Raw genomic sequence first — 21,252 nt, 5'->3', positions numbered from 1 at the left:
CATCAAAACTGGTCAAAAGTTGAGATCAAATTAGGAACAAGTTAAAGCTGAGTTACTGTTTAATGCATTTTTGAACAACATTTTAGCTCAAAACGAGGATTTTTAGCCATGTGTGGTTGCCTTTCGGTGAATATTCAATCTTGTCGGCAAATGAAGGCTGCCCCACTCACTTTGTTGGCAAATAATGCCTGAACACCTCCCAAGAGCGAAAAAGCTAGCAAACGCACTGCCTACACCCTATTAATTTAAGAAAAAATTAAGGACAATCCACCCTCGGATTTTTGCGAAAATTAAGAACAGTCAGCCTGAACCTAAATTTACTGGTTTTTATAAAAAAATTAGTGAATACAACATGCACCTAGCAGCATACCCTTCCCTCTACAACGCGTATAAATGCTTGATGACACTTAGCTGCACCCAAGTTTCCTTTGACAGATTATTCAGCGCTACTGGTAATTTCAAAAGAAGAGAAAACTTTCCACTTGATTACGAGCAAGTCATTGGCCAATTTGCTGATTCAATTGCACTTCTTCGAAAAGAGTTGAAACTCTGAGAATTTAGATAAGTTTTGATCTCGATTCTTAACTCTACATGGGATTTTAAGGAAAGAGTCACGATCATAATTTCTCAAACTGCGTGACTCTGTCTTAAATTTCACGTCATTGACATGAACTCTAGCGTTTAATTTTCTAATACCGTATGTCATATAGTGGTCTGTAATACCGATTTTTACGACCGATACATTACAGCGGTTGTTGGGACTGTTTGAAGAAAGGTGATCTATTAACTAAAAAGTTTTATTAGGCTCTTTATCTTTATTTTTGTTAAGTTAAGTGAGCTTCTGCTAGATGTCCAGAGCATGATAGGGCAACTGATAAATTATTACTGAATGTTTTATCTTCGACAAGATCAAAGTACGAAATTTACAGCAATGCTGACATTTACAGGAGATGTTTTGTTTTGGGTTCTGGGCATTTCACTTTGTTTTAAGTTTGATATAAGAGTCAGCAAGTTAAAGAAAAACAAACAGCGGAAATGGAAAAAGCTGAAGAAATGAGAAGGAAAACAGTAGAAACAATGGGAGAAAGCAGGAAGAGAAAGGAAGGGGAGGTAAAAAATGTAAGTGAAAAGAAACGTAACGTTCGGCAGAAAACCTTTCAAAGCTATTCAAGAAAAAATCAGAGTTGACAGTTGAATCAATACGGGCTGACTCACAATTGCGTTTGGAAACCAAGGTTAGACCCACTTTCCATTTAGAATACAAATTGAAGAAAGTTTACCCTGGGTGAACTCAATACATGTTGAACCCGGGTAGCTTTTTGTAGTGTAAACCGGGCTTTCGATTGGAAACAATTTCACTTGCTTTCATTATAAAGCGTCGGACGAAGAGTTCAAGTGAATTTTGTTCCACTTATCCGAGCTATTTTGAACATGATTTCTTCCTTGTACTCATATTGTAGTTTTCTAAATGTATTATCAGTCATTCTATCAGTTCAATTTTGCGTAGACACGACAGGTTACACCATTAAATCTTTTCCTCTCTTGGGTACAGTTAAATTTTAGCTGTAAGTCAGCGCTGTGAGTTATTTTTCTCCGATCGCAGTAGCTGCCTAAAAAATTCACCATATCTTTGAAACGCGTTCAGACTTGTAAGAGTTATTAGTTTCTATAGACTAAACACTGAAGCGATGAACATCGTAGAGAAATCAGTTTTTTGATTTCCTTGATTACTTAGAAAAAACATGAATCAAAACTATGGACGAAAATTTGCATAAAAAGAAGCACCAATAAAGGATATTCCTGGGAATTCGGAGCCTGGAGAAATCCCGAACTAGGCAAGCTTGAGAAGGTACCTTTCAGAGTTGTTTTAATGTTCCCAACTTTTTAAAAATATAATTTTCGCAACTTTAGACCTTTGAATTATAGCTGATATCATTTATGTATGACCCTGACTGATTTTGCCTAGGTAAACTCGGCCTAGGTAAACTCGGCCTAGGTAAACTCGGCCTAGGTAAACTCGGCCTAGGTAAACTCGGCCTAGGTAAACTCGGCCTAGGTAAACTCGGCCTAGGTAAACTCGGCCTAGGTAAACTCGGCCTAGGTAAACTCGGCCTAGGTAAACTCGGCCTAGGTAAACTCGGCCTAGGTAAACTCGGCCTAGGTAAACTCGGCCTAGGTAAACTCGGCCTAGGTAAACTCGGCCTAGGTAAACTCGGCCTAGGTAAACTCGGCCTAGGTAAACTCGGCCTAGGTAAACTCGGCCTAGGTAAACTCGGCCTAGGTAAACTCGGCCTAGGTAAACTCGGCCTAGGTAAACTCGGCCTAGGTAAACTCGGCCTAGGTAAACTCGGCCTAGGTAAACTCGGCCTAGGTAAACTCGGCCTAGGTAAACTCGGCCTAGGTAAACTCGGCCTAGGTAAACTCGGCCTAGGTAAACTCGGCCTAGGTAAACTCGGCCTAGGTAAACTCGGCCTAGGTAAACTCGGCCTAGGTAAACTCGGCCTAGGTAAACTCGGCCTAGGTAAACTCGGCCTAGGTAAACTCGGCCTAGGTAAACTCGGCCTAGGTAAACTCGGCCTAGGTAAACTCGGCCTAGGTAAACTCGGCCTAGGTAAACTCGGCCTAGGTAAACTCGGCCTAGGTAAACTCGGCCTAGGTAAACTCGGCCTAGGTAAACTCGGCCTAGGTAAACTCGGCCTAGGTAAACTCGGCCTAGGTAAACTCGGCCTAGGTAAACTCGGCCTAGGTAAACTCGGCCTAGGTAAACTCGGCCTAGGTAAACTCGGCCTAGGTAAACTCGGCCCGGGCTGACTCGGCCCGGGCTGACTCGGCCCGGGCTGACTCGGCCCGGGCTGACTCGGCCCGGGCTGACTCGGCCCGGGCTGACTCGGCCCGGGCTGACTCGGCCCGGGCTGACTCGGCCCGGGCTGACTCGGCCCGGGCTGACTCGGCCCGGGCTGACTCGGCCCGGGCTGACTCGGCCCGGGCTGACTCGGCCCGGGCTGACTCGGCCCGGGCTGACTCGGCCCGGGCTGACTCGGCCCGGGCTGACTCGGCCCGGGCTGACTCGGCCCGGGCTGACTCGGCCCGGGCTGACTCGGCCCGGGCTGACTCGGCCCGGGCTGACTCGGCCCGGGCTGACTCGGCCCGGGCTGACTCGGCCCGGGCTGACTCGGCCCGGGCTGACTCGGCCCGGGCTGACTCGGCCCGGGCTGACTCGGCCCGGGCTGACTCGGCCCGGGCTGACTCGGCCCGGGCTGACTCGGCCCGGGCTGACTCGGCCCGGGCTGACTCGGCCCGGGCTGACTCGGCCCGGGCTGACTCGGCCCGGGCTGACTCGGCCCGGGCTGACTCGGCCCGGGCTGACTCGGCCCGGGCTGACTCGGCCCGGGCTGACTCGGCCCGGGCTGACTCGGCCCGGGCTGACTCGGCCCGGGCTGACTCGGCCCGGGCTGACTCGGCCCGGGCTGACTCGGCCCGGGCTGACTCGGCCCGGGCTGACTCGGCCCTGACTCTTTTGGTTTGAAACAATGTTTTGTTAATGCGAAAGAGGGTTGAGACTGGTTAACTTTTCTACTGCGCATGCGGAATGAGGTTGCGAATTGAAAAGGGCGCCAATTTTTTTGCATCTTTTCGCACAGCTTGTGCTTTCTATTAGACTTTAAGGTTACGGTAAACGTTTTCTGGACGGAGCCATTTTTCGATTTCTCCACTTTCTAGAGCCGAAATTTTAAGACAAACAATTAAAACCATGTTTGAAACAAGCAGAAGTTTTGAAAAGCCAAAAAAATCCATGTAAACGGAAGTTTCCATAACTTCTTTATCAAAACTACTAGTTGTGGTCTGAAAATCTCTTAACCTGTTAAACCGATTATCGCTGCTTTGCGGTCGTGGTCGCATGTCTCATTTACAATATCGCATAGCACATCCATGTATCCAATGTATGACCATGTTTATTCAAACAGGCTTATTCATCTTAAAGCTTCAAGTGACTTGACCCGGTTTTCACTGTGGTCTACGAGTGTACCTTGCAAGTGCGATCAGTAAAATTCCGTTTTCTACGGACTTACAACTCCTCCATATACAGGTACGAAAAAGCTATTTTGTACCCAAGGAACGAATCAAATGGCTCAAAAATTTGCACACGGCCAGGACAGATGTCGGGTAAGCAAAGTGTGTCTCAAATTTGTGTAGCTGGAATCAGTTTACTGCAAACTAAGTCATAATTCAATTAAACTAGGAATTATACGAATTAATAAACGACGTTTCGAGCATAGCCCGTTATCAAATTGATTATATTTATGTCATAATTAATGCCTAAAATCTCATGCAATGTATGACGGAATGGGGAATTATATTGCAAACAAAACGGGGGCTTGTCCCTAGGGATGGCGCCAGAAAAGAAATGCTCGGGGGGCTGTAATGTCAGAGTGCCGACAGTGAGTGAACCACCAACAAAGATCTAATATAACACCATTTCCGCTGTGGTAATTCCAGTTCGAAAAGTAAAAAAAAATAAAAAAAATCAAACAATGAAATACCGAAGTGCCGACGGAGGGGCTCAATGAATTTTGAGTCCCCTCAAGGAGCCCCCCCAAGCACCTTCGGTGGCGCCATCCCTGTTGTCCCTGGAAAAATATTTTAAATCACGCTACTTGGAAATACAGAAAATGCTGAAATTTCATGTCTTTTCTTTTCACAATTTGCTTTGGGAAGAAGATTCTCAGTCAAATAGACTGTATTTGAAACTCTGAAAGGATGGCAAAATATTCAGGTGTCAAATGATGTAAAGTGGTTTGCAGATTTTGAAAGTTAGACTAAAGCCGAAAGCCTAAAGCCATTTTTTAGTTAGCGCGACACTATCTTTTAAGATTTTTCAGAGAAAGCAACTTCTCTTTCCAGCGTAGGAGACGAGATTATTTTCGATTAAACACGCAATCTTTTGAAATTTAGCAAAATAACGACTTCATTCTCATCAAACGGTAATTTATGAATTTTTGAAAGTTTTAAAGCGTTTCTTTGAAAAAATACAGAGGGGCTTTAGCTCCTACTAGCCTAGTATGATGCCCGTACAATTATGCGTAGTTATGGTCAGGCATTGAACATGTGCTTATAAAACTATTGACTTTTCATAATAATATCTGACAACATCATTTGGAAAAATGGGTTCTAAGGGATCCTCATGCCACCCGTTTGTGCAAATTGATAATTTTGCAGATTGATGGGCTCCTTCTGTATGAGAAAGACATGGTAAAAAGGACAAAGAATCTCTTAAGAAAAAACATAGATATTATTCAGTAACGAAAATTATTTAAGTTTGAGGAAAGATTGGAATACTTTAATAAGTTATTTTCAAAACATACGGCTTAATCTTCCATTAATACTTGTAGGAGTTTCATATTTTCCAGGCTCTTTCTGTAGAATTCCAGGTTTGAGGTGTTTCTGCCAAGCTCCAAACAAGGAGAAGGGGGGGTACGGCTGGTCATTAGTCAGAGGATAAAAAGCCCCGTTTGTCACTAGACACGACTTTTGAATAAAGTTGGACAAAATTTATTTTTAGTACAAAACGCAGGAGTTTTAGCGCTTCAAATACAAAATCAAGACGCCTTTGAGTTCTTAGTTGAAATGCAAAATTAAATAGCCTGTCACAGGACGTTTAAAAAATTTTATCCTTTATAATTCCTAGAGCAGATTTAACTATTAAGGGATATTTGATCGTCCAAGGAAAGAGCCAGGGCCTAATTTAAGAAATTTTCAATACTGCACATTTTTAAGAAATTTTCAATACTGCACATTTATAATCATATATTTGTTTATAGGAAATTTGTTGGTGCAATCAGTGCAAACCCCTGCGAACCCAAGGTATCTTAGCCATGCAAGTGTAGCGAGGAAGTTGCCCGAATTTTGAACACGTGTATAGGCCATGTCGGAGAAATCACAAACAGATACACGATGATATACACAATCAATAATAACATTTCAAAACAGCAACAAAACAAACAGAAGCTACAAAACCTGAACAGAAACATAGTCATTTATCTCTTGTAAACAGAGTCACTATCTCATGTTTTGTCTGGACAGTAAAAAAGGTTTTATTAGGCTCTTAAACTTTCTTTTAGTTAAGTTAAGTGAGCTTCGGCTAGATGCCCAGAGCATCATAGGGCAACTGATAAATTATTACTGAATGTTTTATCTTCGACAAGATCAAATTACGAAATTTACAGCAATGCTGACATTTACAGGAGATGTTTTGTTTTTGGTTCTGGGAATTTCGATTTGTTTTAAGTTTTGATAAGAGAGTCTTTCCGACGGTTATACGAGAATTACAATACATGAACTCTATGTCGAAGTGACGGGGAAAATTCACATTTTGTAAACAAAGCAGGAATCTGGGATAGCCGCAGAAAGACATTTTCACAAATCCCAAAATTCAATACTGCACATTTTGGAAATCAATACTGTACGTTTTTAAATTAATACTGCACAAAGTGTGTAATACTGCACACTAAAATAGGCCCTGGAAAGAGCATTATCATTCAAGAAAGGAACATGCACAAATTACATAACAAAATATAGGCAACATTGGAAAAATCCTCTTCCCCCTAAATTATCATCTAATTTGTATCATTTATTGATCATTATGATCGTAAATATTTGTGTGAACCCCCTCCCTCCATCTTTGATTAGGTAATATGTGAACGTTCCCATACCCAACTGCCAACGCATCGATAATCTTATCCAGATACAACCATTCTGAATGGAAAGAACATAGGATTGTACTCAGTTAATGCTTCAAAAGTGAGAACCCTCTCAGCTATTCGATATCAGGCATTTAAAATAATTCGCATTAGTCATAAGTGAAGAAACTAATTTGCGCTGGTCATAAGACTTGGTTAATCACAAGTCTTGGGCGTTTTTGAAGATTACGGAAAACCATTCCATAAATTATACAATTACGAGGAATTAGCAAAAACTGGTGGAAATTGATACATCATTGATACAGTTTTTCTCAATTTAATGGTGAAGCTAACTAAGCTGTAAAATCTATGACGCCGAAACCATAACCACGGCGAACTTTTTATGCAAACGTTCTTTCAAGAGGTCAATTGATGGTTGTAATCAATTTTAGTTCTGTGCGAATATTAATAATTGCCTTTCGAAAGTTTTCAAGTTTTTTGAAAAATATAACTCGAAGCAAGGGCGTACCGGGAAATTTCAAAGTGTCCTGGTAGGCCGAGAAGCGATGGGTGGAGAAAAACTGGATAATTTTTCGCAGGTAGAATGGCCAAAATTTGGTGTATCCTACCATAGTCAATAGAAAAAACTCTGGTCTGGAAGCCCATTGTTCTGTTCTTTTGTTCTCATCTAGAACTTGAAAACACTTTTATTTTAATCACGTGACCTAAGTAAGGGGACAAGAAAAAACATTTTCTTCTCTCGCAATAGCAGATGCAGACAGTTTCGTGAAGCCCAGCGCACACAGGCGACCCATAAGTGTCAAAACAATGATATTTAGGCTTTTGACAAAGTTGCTTATTTGCACGATTCAGATACAACGATATCCTGCGTTTCAAAGTCTGTCTTCGCGATTAAAAATACTTATTTTCAAGAAACATTTCTCAAACCCTAAAACAGATGATAGCTGATTAAATGAGGATGCAAATAAGTTGAATCTGATTACTCTATTGCTTTTTCATATATCAACTTTTCAACTAATGCTTCTACGTTGAATATACTTTTGTTCTGTCCAAAGAGAGACCGAGATACAACAACGTTTGTGAAGCCCTGATTAATTAGTGTAGCAACAGCCAAATTTTGGAAAATAAAAGCTTTTTCTTATGCTATTGAGCTTTTTGAGGGCAAGGCTCCCTGGCCCCCCGATTTCTCGGTCCCTGGTCCAAAATGATGATGGCGAGGGCATCCTGTTGTATGCTCTTCGTGTATACCTCTAACAATTCATTCACAAGTTTTTTGAACACACCCTATTTTGGCTCTTCAAGCTTCAACCATATCTGTATCAGCAACGTACTCGACTTCATTTATTTTTTCAACGAAGGCTTGTATTTTTGTTTCAAAACTCTTATCAGGTCTAGACAGGACATTTAGGATTACAATACTTGAGGCCCTCACTTCGCTTGAACATTCTACAAAATGTGACTTTTTGAGAAACATAGCATTGACACTTTCTTAACTTTCTTAATTGGTAATGGTTCTCGCCAGGCGCGTAGCGGATGTTCAACGTTTTGGGGGGCTAAGCATGGATCTTCCCCGAAAATCCTCTCTTCATTGAGATAGAGGGTTTCAAATGGAGCCGGAAATGTGATAATTTTCTCTGAGAAGGGAAGCTGCAACTAACCCAGCCCATTTTCCCTACGCCGATGTTCTCGCAAATAAAAACATCTCCAGATTCAATTTCATGCTTAAAATAATTGCTTACAAACGTGCAATTCTTTTTATGCCGTTTATCCAAGCCAAAAAAACTTGCCAATTGCGTCGCGAAGTTCTAAGAAATCTTACTCCCGAGTAAAAGGGGTGACAGAAATGCCTCATCCCTGAACTGCACAATATGAGCTGACCATAGTTTTAATAATATCAGCACAAAATAGATTGTAAAATTACCAATGTTCTCGAGAAACATTCAAAACTCAATAAATAATCCTATACACCTGTTTTCACGCGTCCCCTTACTGAGATCACGTGATTGCAATAAACACGAACAAAGAATAAGAACAAAAGGCTTCCAGACCAGAGTTTTTACAAAGCAGTGAGAGATCGCTTCCAGAATATTTTTCACCAACAAAAAGTCCAAAAATAGAAAAGAAGAAAGTGCAAGTGAAATTAACCCTGAGCACACAGAAAAGCGTGTTCTCCTTGCAAGATAAGGGAGCTTTTTGATGCAGCAATTGCTGATTAGCAAGCAGCATCCCAGCAAGCTAAAGAATGACAAACAGCAGAAATGGAAAAAGCTGAAGAAATGAGAAGGAAATCAGTAGAAACAATGGGAGAAAGCAGGAAGAGAAAGGAAGGGGAGGTAAAAAATGTATGTGAAAGAAACGTAACGTTCGGCAGAAAACCTTTCAAAATTATTCAAGAAAGAATCAGAGTTGGAAACTCACAATTGCGTTTGAAAACCAAGTTTAGACCCACTTTCCGTTTAGAATACAAATTGAAGAGAGTTTACCCTGGGTGAACTCAACACAGGTTGAACCCGGGTAGCTTTTTGTAGTGTAAACCGGGCTTTCGATTGGAAATAATTTCACTTGCTTTCATTATTAAGCGTCGGACGAAGAGATAAAAAAGAAATTGTGCTTTTTCGCTTTGCTCTCCTTTTCAAATGAATGTATAGCGAAGGGCTAGGGGGGGGGGGGATTGTGAGAAGTGACGTAATTGGCAATATAATAGAGGGGTTCAGAGAGGTGGTGACACAGGAGGGCAGGGGGCCAAAAAATATTTAAATTATGGGTGATATCATTTATGTATGACCCTGTTTGTCTACACTATCCTATCGAACCTTGTTTTAGCCTGGGTACGGGGTAGAGTGAACCCAAGTAATATTTTCTGTAGTGCGAACACAAAGTTACCTAGCCAAGGTTGATTTGGGCTAACTCGGTCCGGGCTGACTCGCCCCGGGCTGACTCGGCTCGGCCCGGCCCGACTCGGTTTCTATAAAAAATTACTGGTACTGGTCTCTATAAAAAATTAGTGAATACAATATGCACCTAGCAGCATACCCTTCCCTCTACAACGCGTATAAATGCTTGATGACACTTAGCTGCACCCAAGTTTCCTTTGAAAGATTATTCAGCGCTACTGATAATTTCAAAAGAAGAGAAAACTTTCCACTCGATTACGAGCAAGTCATTGGCCAATTTGCTGATTCATTTGCACTTCTTCGAAAAGAGTTGAAACTCTGAGAATTTAAATAATTTTTGATCTTGATTCTTAACTCTACATGGGATTTTAAAGCCTGTTTACACGAGAGGAAAGGTATGGATCCAATTGGGTCCGAAATTACGAAAGTCGATATACTGCTGCTGTTTAGCGTATTGCTTGATTATCAATTTTTATTGAATCAATAGTATTCTAAGCCACATTTTTAGTGGGTGTGGCTCAATTTTTCCCGCCACGCCCTAAACCGGGCCCTTGAGTTTTCTCGCCACCCTGCGATTTTGACGCCAGAACGCCCCTGAGTGTGGTTTTGAAATAGTTTAAAAATATCAATGATTATATAAAATCAGAAATTGGTAACCATATTTAGATTCTGTTATTAATATCCAAGCATTGAATTATGAATTATGACCGGCTTTTTCTAGAGTGTGGCCTTGATATTTCATAGCAGTTTCTGTAAACAAAAAAACTAAATCACATCTTTGTACAAATGTGTTAAGAAATTTATGCATTGAATGGCTAAACATTGTTGCTGGATCCGTTTTAAAACAGATCAATCATTATTTTCTGGAATTTCGAAGAGACAGAAAACACCACAGCAAGCACCGCGACTGTAAACGCTTGGAATTTGCGAACGACGGCTTATTTTTCCAATATTAACATCAATTCATAAATTTAAGTGCAATATAAGGCCACTCACCAAATTTCACATCGACATTCGAAAGAGATATGAACGAAATCAATCCTTACTTTTACCAAATTTATAAGGGCTCAGTATGGAGCAAGTTCCTTTTTGCCACTATTCAAAATGGCGGAAGTAAACAAATTTGCCTCACAGATGACCTGCGAGTTAAGACATCTAGCGCCTTCGGCGCTTCTATATCATTGAGGATGAGGCTTGGCGGCAAAACCACTTTATTATATCGAGGCAGTTTGATAAAGTCGCACTCGAAAAAAAAACATGTGCGGGATATGCTTTATTTTGCAAACAGAACATCAGAAAGCCGAAAAGGTTAGCGAACACTTGGATTTAACAGCAACGCAAAACCGGGAAAGCAAGGTCTCTAGATGTCTAGTATCACCCATTATTATTAACTCATACCAAAAAAAATTTTCAACATAACCCAAGTTAATAATCAAAATATTCCAAAAATTCAAGACAATAAAAAGTACAATATGAGATAGGTACATGGAAAGTTGACGGGTAAAAGAAAGGACCAACTGGCCATGTACCCAAGATCATTCACTTATGAAATCCTTGTTGTTTTGATCATTGTTGATATTGTTACAAAATTGTTTTTTCGACAAGCATCTTGTCCTTTGAATATCTTATATTTGCAGTGCAATTTTCTTGTAAGTTTATTTGTAAGTTAAGTGAATGTAAGTAAATATTTTCAAGTCAAAACTGAAAGAAGTCCTTGTAAATGGTTATAGTCCTTAATTCCACATCTAAATCGAGGAAAAATTATTTAATTATCTCTTTCTTTGGAGACATCTTCTGATCTTGTGTTCTTTTTTTAAGTTTGTCGATGTTTTTCTAGTTTTAAGAGGGGAAGGGGGGGGGGCTCTCTCTCGATTAGTTTAATTATCAGAGAGCTCCTCCTCAGACAATTATGCCTAAATACATACGAGCATGGTTTTCGGATGTAGTCTTGTTGACTGCTTCTGAAACCCATGCTCTTTCCATGTTCTGTACAGTATTGTGCCTTGTTTTCTTCACTTTCTTCTGTGTCTGGTGTGGAAGTATTATGTGTAAGTATTTTGATTGTTTTAGTTAATCTAGGTAATTCAACTGCCTATATTTGTATTATGTATTTAGTAATGATTGTCAATAAAAACTCAAACTGAAAACTGAAAATCCACTGGCTCTATGTTTGTTGCCAAGATCCTTTCAAAGTGATTTATGGAACATTTTCCTATTACTTGAGATGTTTTCTTTGCAACTTAGCTATAAAATCACTCCAGAGATCTTTTCAAAGGCGTTGAACTGCTCTTTAGCAAAAATCCCATCATACCACTAATTGCTAACACCTTAAATCCTAGGGAAAGTCAGTATGCCGACTTTCAAACAGAGGACCAGATGCTGTTGGAAATTTCAAAGAAATCTTAAATAAGTTTCAAAATGGGAGCTATAAGCTTGAGATGGAATTTGCTGGTTATGTGCTGCATCTTCGTGGATGTTTAACAGTGCAACCCCTGAAAGATTGTGCTGGAAATATTCTTCTTTGGAATGGGGAAATCTTTGGTGGAGATATCAAGGTGACTTAAGCAAAATTTTCAGTTAAAATATTTACTAAATGTTGGATTTTTCAAATAAATTTGAATGCAAGACTTATTTTTGAGGATTCAATACACCAACTACAAGAGGTAACGAAGAGGCCTCAATTAAAATCCCGGCCTCCTTTTATGAAGTACTTTCAATTTCATTTTTTTATTAAACTTCAGCTTCAGTTTGAAACCAAAACTTTAGTGTACATACAAGTTTTCATTGTATTTTGTGATACTGATTTTATGACAATTTAAGGAAAACACAATACAGCAAACATTGTTAACATGAAGATTGTATGAAAATGCATGCAATCAAGGAAGAATAATGAGATACATTGCCCTCTACAGTATAATCCAGCTATAACATACTTTAAGGGACCACAGTTTAAGTATGTTATATCCGAAGCACGTTGTTACCAGGACGTGTGTAAAAATTGACTAAAACCAAGCACATCTTTTGCTGGAACCAAGCACACCAGTATGTTATATCATAAAGTACGTATTAACCCAGTATGTTAAAATGGGATTCTACTGCACTGCTATAATATAATTGACTCAACTGATTTTATGGCTAATGCCTAACTGGAGTACATTTGAAATTTTTAAAACCTTCATGAGCCAAAAATCCTTGAAACAAAAGTTCCTGTGGCATAAAGCTAGTGCAATGAACTAAGTTTGAAGTTTTTACCCTATACATATGATCTGAACTTACTAATCATCCACAAGAAATATTTCCAACACCATGGCTGTGAAGCCAACAACAAAACACAATTGGGTAAACAGGTGCAATCACCCCTCTCCGAAAAGGTAGCCATATGCCTGCCAATGACTTCATGGTGCTCTGCATTTCATAAGCTAGAGTTGGCAATCCAAACCCTTACTTACATTTTCTTCTACTACACCACAAGCAACCTCACTTGATCAGCAGCATCTTCTTCAGCTTTGCTTTAAATATTTTTCTAAGATCTTCTTAAAAGTTGTCATATTTTACATATCCTTTTGATTTTCTGATTTTGAAGTACTTATCAAAAAAGATTCCTCATTTATTTATAAAAAACCTTTTAATCATTGTAGTTCAAAACCTTATACTATGCTGTGCTGTTTGCAAAATAAAGCTATCAGATTTGATTTATGGGAGAGTTAAAAACTGGTGTAAAAAATTTTAGAAAAAGTTTTTGGTTGAAACAGCTGGTACATTTTATAAATCTCCTACTATTTCTTTCTTCTCAGCAAATTTTAAGATATGGAAGTGCTAATAAAATTTATAATATAGGTTGGAAATGATGAAAATGATGGTGAGAAATTATTAGAGGTTTTGTCAGGTATTCAAGCACAGTGTAATGAGGAGAAAAATGCTGAATATATGATGAAGATATTTGGAAATATTCATGGTCCATGGGCCTTTGTTTATTGGCAGGTAAATATATGATTGGGTTCTTGTTTAGCTTTCCTGGAACCATGGCTTCTGCAAGCTTTTTTATCATCAATTAAATAAAACAATACATAGTAAGGTTATGTGCATATCATGGCAGGAATAGATGCGAAGGTCATCAGAGTTCCCACCATGAAAGGCACTTACAATTCAAAAATTATATTACATAGGAAGAAAAACATAACTACAATGAAAGAGATCTCTGCAAGCTTAAAGCCAAGATGCCCATAATTTCTCAAAGTATCAAATTCTGCTATTGACATGTGACATGCTTTCAACAACTTCACAAATAATGATCATATGTTTTAAATCTAGATAAATTCTTTGTGAGCAAGTCGAAGGATCATGTACACATATGACCGTTAGCTGACAAAGCATTCACCAGCTGATATGTGTACGTTTTTTGAGAAAAGTATTCTCAAAAGTATTTAAAAAATTAGATGATTTTTTTAATATACTAGAAAAATCAAGGACTTCTTTGGTTTGGTCGTGACTATTTTGGAAGGCGCAGTTTACTATGGCATTTCCCAAAATCCACCTCAGACCAGTTTATTTTGAAGTCTGTGGCACATGACTCAGACAAAATGGTTAGTTTTGTTTGGTATTTGTACTCTCTTCATTTTACCTTCTTTCTAAATGCAAAATTACTTAAATTCAATAATCTTGATGCACAAAATATTGCTAAAAAGTCATGTGCATGCAGCAGGTTGCTTATAAATGTTATTTCTTTTATACCTCAAACAGAATGCATTTGTTAAAACAATACTTCTACAAGCAAAGTTTTATGAAATTACCTTCTTTTCTCGATATCTGCTTTTAAAGGATTTTACTGAAATACCTGCAAAGATGCTTTACTGTATCAAAATGAAAGATGTATTGGACTTTTGGAATCCCACTGATGAATTCATAGGCAGCAGTGGAAATAAATTCGAACAATGCATAAAAGCTTTCTCAATGCAAGTTCCAAGATCAGATCATGGACTCAGAAATATGTTACTTGAAAAAAGTGTTTGTAATTGTTTATCACCAAAGAAAGAAAGTACAGAAAATGCAAAATTTGATACTGAAAATTGTTTAAGTACTGAAAAGAATGTTTTTAAAGAATGTTCAGATGAGAAAGTTGGAGCATGTGAAAATAGTTCAGTAGCAGACAAAGAAAGTATGTATGAAGCAGTAAACACAGATTTATTATGTAAATTGTGCAGTTGCATTCATCTAAAGCCTTATACTGAGCCACCAGCAAAGGAAACATCTGAAAATGCAATGATGTTGGAAGAATATGCATCATTATTCTTGGAAGTGATGGAGGAAGCAACAAGACGAAGAGTTTATAATTTACCACGAGAAAAATTTCCTGAACTAAAAAACAAGGAGGGTATTTTGGACAGTTTACAGACCATAGATACTAAAGAGGGCAAACAGGTTGCAAATGTTGGAATACTTTTTTCTGGAGGGATTGACTCTATGGTTCTTGCGGCTTTGGCTGACAGGTAAATTGGCTACTTGTTTTTAATTGTTTAAAGCCACTTTCTTCTAAAGGCATGATTATAAGTCATTCAGATGTATTTGAAATGGGCTGTAATAATCAGAATCATAACCACCAGGTTGCAATCTCCAATCACATTGAAAGTTTCCACTATACCCCTTTTATTACACAAGGCGCTTTCATAGTCAGCAATGATTATAAAAACTTTCAATATATTCAGTACTTCTCTCACACAGTAGCTCGAAAGGGACTGTAAACATCTGTTGTGCCCTACTTGCTCTTTGAGCATCTGTTACTAATGTCTGAAACCCTCATGGCGGAGAAAGGGGTTGCTGAAAGTTGTTCTCAAGGTATCATCCCAAAACCATATGCGGATGGGAGCTTTCAATTGACTTCCAAAGTAAACAGAGTTTCACATTTGGAAGGGGAGTCATTCGTTTTGAAAGAAAACAACTTGAAGTTTAAATGGAATGAGGAGTTAGGGTTTCTCTGAAGGCTGATTGAGGAGGTAATGTAAGAGATGATTGGATCGTTTAATCAATATAATAAAAAACATTCATTTAAGTAAAAAAATAACATGAATTGGTGTAACCATGTTATCATTGTTAGCAAAAGTGTTTACAAAAGGAATCAGATTTCCTTTAAGTATACCCCGTGGAAGGACTAAACTACATACAATGCCCTTATGGTGTTTTATTAATAAAATAATGATAAGGTTTTCATTTGGATCATTTTGTATGCAAGGTGTATTCCAAAAAATGAAGTCATTGATTTATTCAATGTGGCATTTGAGCAAAGAGTCAATCAACAAAATTTGAATGCCCACAAAAAAAATCCAAAAGAAAGTGAGAAAAAGGAACCATATGACGTACCAGACAGAATCACAGGGAAATCTGGTGTTTGTGAATTGAATCCCAAAAGAAGGTGGAACTATATAGAGGTAAAATCATCCTTAAACCTAATTATACATGTAGTAAGGCAATTTATATACTAGGCAGAAGTTGTGGCTTCAGTATTATACTTGAGGTAGACATAACTCTATTTCTGATGAACACAACTTTAGCCTTACTTATCAAGGAAAGGGAATATTTATCTGAGTGAGGCCTAGCAACATTTGCTTATTTGACAAAATTTTATTTAATGTGTTCCCAGTCTTCGTCATAAAGATATTGTCATGAGTGTGGTAAATCGCAAACATAATATATTCAATGCATGAGATTCACACTCTTACCCAGGGTCCCCAAAAACAAAAGGCCACCTCCCCACTTTTTGTGCAAAAAAATGATATTTTTTAAAAAATCTTTTGTTATCAGTTTTCTAACTTCTGTCAGTTGATTTGTAAAAACGTTACTTTTGGTGAGCGCTTTTGGTGGGTGTATTGAGGCGCATTGCGTGTATTTTCGGGAATTAAAAGCTTGTTCTAATTCTAGACCCAAAAAAGTAGCCTGAGCGCTCCCTATCCTAAAAATATACGAGGAAATTAATGCTCATGGAAACATTTTACAGACAAAGATTTTCCGCGCAGGGAACATTTTAAACAGTGAAAATTGCGATGAAAAAGACAGTATTGTTGAAAACTTCCTTTTATGGTGTTTTTATTGACTCCAAGCCACAAGGTATTGATAATGAGTATTGGGATTTTCGTATGTTAAATTTGCTGTACGTATTCAGTTTTCGGCTTGCCTACGACGACATCGTATCTCCTCCGAAAACGCTATTGTAAAAATAATTCAATGTTATTCGACTTTTGGAAGCAAAACTTTCAACATGTTATAAAACTACAACCCTAGAAAGGTCAAAAACAACGGTCAAATGTCTGACTCATGCGTGTGCCTAATCGCTCGCATTATTTGCTCCATGCGTATGCCGATGCGTGTGCGTGCAATCGCACGCATTGAATGACGAAGACTGTGTTCCCCAGCTCTTGATGAACAGCACGAATATCATTTGACATTGACCAGGCAAAACCCAGAAAAATTCTGACAGAAAGATGCTTTGGGGAACATTTGCCACCGCTGTTCTCTCCAACAACTCCCTTGTTGCAAAGCAATCACAAAAGGAGGTGATAAAAAAATTAGAAGTTGTAGATTATTCTCAAATTTTTACTAAATGATTGAATCGTTTTATAAAACCTGTTAAATTCTTTGTCTGTTTATTTTTATAGATAAATGTTACTCTTGAAGAATTGAAAAGTGCCAGGTATTTGATAAATTAATTTTGATGTAAAGTTTCGCTACTTCCTTCCGCAAAAAATTATTAACCACCAAGAAAGAAGGTGTCCTTGTAAGTTAGCTGGTCAAAAGTAAACATTTCTAAAAAAAATTTCTCATGACGTCTTTAGAAAGACACTTGAATATCCTTGAGTAGAAGCGTTTCCAAACCTGAAGGAAAGCTTTCAAAAGAATGAAAATCTGGTTTGCTAAAATATCATGAGAAATCTGTAACAACTTTCTTTAGCAAAGCAAATATAAAACCTTAAGAAACAAGTTCTATGAATACCAACAGTCAGTTGATGATATCCTCCTGGTTAAGTAAAGGGGGAAATAATTTTGGAACAATTAATAAAAAATATCCTGATACTGTCAATAAAAGCCTTCCATGTAATTTTTCAGTTCTTGTAAACACAGTCCTTTGCCTGTTATCTGTGGTTTGCTTATTGAAAGTGTGGCACTCCTTCAAAACGCCTTTTTTATAGAGAAAATTTTCTCTGCCATTGAGCTCACATCGTTATGCATATCTTCAAGAATTAGGCCATTTTAGTAAACATTTTAGTCTTTGAAAGTTTGTGTTGCTTTGATAAAGCTACTGGAATGTAAATTGTTAATGCGAGACATTAACATTTAGCAAAATAAAAAAGAAAAATCCAGTATGTGCAATTGATATAATACCATTCAAATTGCTACTTCTAAAATGATGCACGTAATGTCAAAAACAAACATTTTTTGTTTCTTTTCACAGAGAAGAGCATGTGAAGCACCTAGTGTATCCACTGGCAACGGTTCTGGATGACAGCATTGGCTGTGCAATATGGTTTGCAGCAAGAGGCAGGGGTGCACGATTTGTACTTGATAATGGAAAGCTGGTTAAAAAGGCTGAAGACTATACAAGCAACGCGAAGGTGAGTGATGCTTGGCATTTGTTGTGAAAAGGAAGTTATGGTCGCCAAGTCTATTCTTTAGTGTGGGAGTACCATGGTGTATGGAAACTTTAATTTCAATTGATGTTAGGTTGGTAAAAGGTGTAGGAGTAGAATGTAGGCGAAGGAATAGAGAAAAAATGGTTCATGGGCAAGAATAAAATAGTAGGTCTAGACATGTTTTTAAGTAGACCAAACAGCATAATGTGATTACAAAGTTTATGTATTTTGACAAACAAAATATTCAGTCTTCATCACCAGATCAAGTTAGATACTATTTCCATGGAATGTAAATATTCCTGAAAATCCTTCGACAGTCAAGGGTTTGTAAATAATACGAGTGGTATTCAATAATATCATTCGATAGACTGGTTTCTATTGTCAACTCATCTATCAAAGGATATTTTGGTTGCTTGACAGGTGCTGCTGACTGGAATGGGAGCAGATGAGCAGCTAGGAGGCTATGCTCGACATAGGAGTAAATTCGAGTATGTTTTCAGCATTGACATCAAAACTGGAAGTATAAGAATATGTCATTCCTGCATCTGATTCTCTAGCCTTTCCGAGTTTTACATTGGCAAATATCGTGTAGCTGTCTGACATCATAGCTGACAAAGCTATTTTCTCAGAAAAGAAGGACGTTTCACAAGAATGTATAGAAATGGCAGTAAAAATAGAAGATTTTTATAATTTAAATATTGATAAGCCTTCAGTTTAGGACACGACCTTCTCCTAACACATTTTATGACAATGTTCTTTAATCTGGTTTGATCGTCTTTGTTTTGACATTTGATAAAATTTATAAGTTAAAACGAAGTTGGCTTTTAATCATTTTTGATTTTAGGAAGTTTGGATGGGAAGGCTTGAAAGAAGAAATGGAGATGGAAATCGATAGGATATCATCAAGAAATCTTGGAAGGGATGACCGGTTAGTGAATCTTTTATGATTGCAAATTGACGTAATGAGAATTATGTCAACATGAAAGGCCGTTTGAAGCATCAATGTAAACAGTAGGCAGACATTAGATTGTTGTTACTCTAAGGAGCGAAGTTTAAGTTTGAAGCCCATGTTCACAGTTGTTGGGTTCAAGGACCTATCACGTTGATTGTTTGAAATATTATAAAATCAGCGAATTTTGTGCATATCGTGAATAGCGGTCGAGGCGAAACACTAAGTAGTGTGTTTTTCAACTCATATCGCAAATATTAAGAAAGAAGGTATCCTATTGCAGCGATAAGAAGACCTAAAAATAAATTCTAAAATTTCATAGGATTTTGTATGCTGTATTGCATCCATAATCGTATTTAAGGTTCATAATCATTATCATAAATTAGAAATCGATCTGAAATCAATTGGAAATCAATCAGAAATTAGCCAGGAATCAATTGGAAATCAGCTAGAAATCGATCAGAAATCTATTATTCCAAGCGTTCGAGCTAATGTCTTAATCGATTAGTCATTGAATGTGGTCTCAGTGTAATTGTATGTTTCAATTCCTTACAGTTGTATCTCGGATCATGGACGCGAAGCACGGTTCCCTTTCCTTGATGAAAATGTGGTGGCTTTTTTGAAAAGAGTACCCATTTGGATTAAGGTAGTTGACAGCTCTTATTACTACGATTTGATAATATCTAGATATTTGCTATGCAAATAACTATTAATTGTATCATACAGAATCCACAAATGTGTTCATCTTTTCTATAGTCATTTAGACATAGTATTCAAAGCTGGACAGATAAACGCCTATAGACACATGACAGGTAGTATGCATATAAAACTTTGTCCCCCTTTCCCCTTTAAATTTCGTTTTAAAAGTAAGGATATCAACATCGAATTGGGGAGAAAGGGGTGCAATCTCTCAACACCGTCTGTCCTGGATCATAGGTTTCAAGTACTGCACTTAATGTTATTAAAGTTCAATATTTAATGTTTTGAATAAAAAACAAGACCTGATGATTTCATTTGTTTTACATAATGCATGTGGATAAAGCATTTCTGTTTGCACAGTGTGATCCAAGGCTACCACGTGGTCATGGAGAGAAGAGGCTGTTGCGGGAGATGGCAAGGAAACTGAACCTACATGGAGCAGCTGTTCTGCCAAAAAGGGCAATTCAGTTTGGATCAAAAATAGCAAAGATAGAAAACTCAAAGGAGAAAGGAAGTGACACTTGCAACAGGCTGCAGGAGCGCGATCAACAAACATAAACATTTTTAACGGAAATCTTTAAATATTTTTAACTCATTTTCAATTTTATATAATTTTTATTTTTTTTGCAAAATTAATGTTGGCTCCAAGTCAAACTTAACTACTACAGATTTTTTAACTGTCCATAGTTTTCTGCTCTTCAAAAATTATCATACGAAGACGCTGTTTGATTTGCGACAACCAAACACTTGGTAATAACAAAAGATGTTACTTCCCTTTGGAAGCATCAGTTCAGCCAAGCCTATATCGCATTTTTTCCAAAGAACTGATTTAATATTGTGGACTTGCGTACTTTAAAAAGATGCAGTCGGTCTTCAGCTCTCGTATTAAAAAACCCAGTACACTTTAATAAGTCTTTCTCTATTTCTACTTACAATGCATCTGCAAACCTGGACCTTCTTCCATTCGCCTCTTCTTCCGCGCTGTCATTCCTTCAAAAAACCCTTCCACATCTTCCTTAGTGACAACCTGCAACAAAGATTACATATTGTTGGCAACATGAACTCAAGGTGTCATGAACTCGAAGTCTAATTAAAAATGCAGTGTTAAAAAAGAGTAATCAAGTAAGCTAACTTAACCTATGATTTCATATTTTTCTGTTACTTTTCTGTTTTTGTTGTTTTTAGTATGTTTGTTGTTGATGCTTTTGCTAGCAGATTGCTCAAATTTCTTGTTAAGGAAGATTTCCCAGGGAAATGGAACTTGTTTTTCCTTAGGATATGCTTAGTTTTATTTTGGTTTTCGAAACAAAACCACAGAAAGCTGGAAAGCGTGTCCTTTTCAAGCCGAATAATTTTCTGCCAATCAAGGCACATTTGCTTGGCTTCTCTTTCAG

At 38.0% G+C, this 21,252-nt stretch overlaps 2 protein-coding genes across 4 annotated transcripts in view; one reads left to right on the top strand and one right to left on the bottom strand.

Annotated features, from left to right (window-relative positions):
- The first annotated feature begins 10,201 nt into the window (after positions 1-10,201).
- LOC135695022 (asparagine synthetase domain-containing protein 1) lies at positions 10,202-20,523 on the top strand. Of its 3 annotated transcripts, none has more exons than XM_065213959.2 (12): positions 10,202-10,948; positions 11,932-12,147; positions 13,430-13,573; positions 14,050-14,175; positions 14,411-15,078; positions 15,819-16,014; positions 17,239-17,273; positions 18,033-18,192; positions 18,631-18,698; positions 19,055-19,138; positions 19,715-19,805; positions 20,219-20,523. In XM_065213959.2, exons 1-12 carry the CDS (start codon positions 10,850-10,852, stop codon positions 20,414-20,416), a joined length of 2,085 nt encoding a protein of 694 aa, XP_065070031.2. In that variant the 5' UTR covers positions 10,202-10,849; the 3' UTR covers positions 20,417-20,523. The 3 variants fall into 3 exon arrangements, with proteins under 3 accessions (XP_065070031.2, XP_065070033.2, XP_065070032.2); XM_065213961.2 differs by having other exon boundaries at positions 10,203-10,900; XM_065213960.2 differs by lacking the exon at positions 10,202-10,948 and adding an exon at positions 10,956-11,640.
- LOC135695027 (putative E3 ubiquitin-protein ligase UBR7) overlaps positions 20,420-21,252 on the bottom strand; it is a 29,126-nt gene continuing 28,293 nt past the window's right edge. The window contains exon 11 of the mRNA XM_065213965.2: positions 20,420-20,885. Coding sequence (XP_065070037.2) covers positions 20,784-20,885 — 102 coding nt within the window. The 3' untranslated portion in view covers positions 20,420-20,783. The remainder of the gene's footprint in view (positions 20,886-21,252) is intronic.

The sequence above is a fragment of the Rhopilema esculentum genome, chromosome 8, assembly GCF_057945365.1.
Source record: "Rhopilema esculentum isolate cy_ngs chromosome 8, ASM5794536v1, whole genome shotgun sequence".
NCBI lineage: Eukaryota > Metazoa > Cnidaria > Scyphozoa > Rhizostomeae > Rhizostomatidae > Rhopilema > Rhopilema esculentum.
This window is presented reverse-complemented; position numbering and strand designations above follow the sequence as displayed.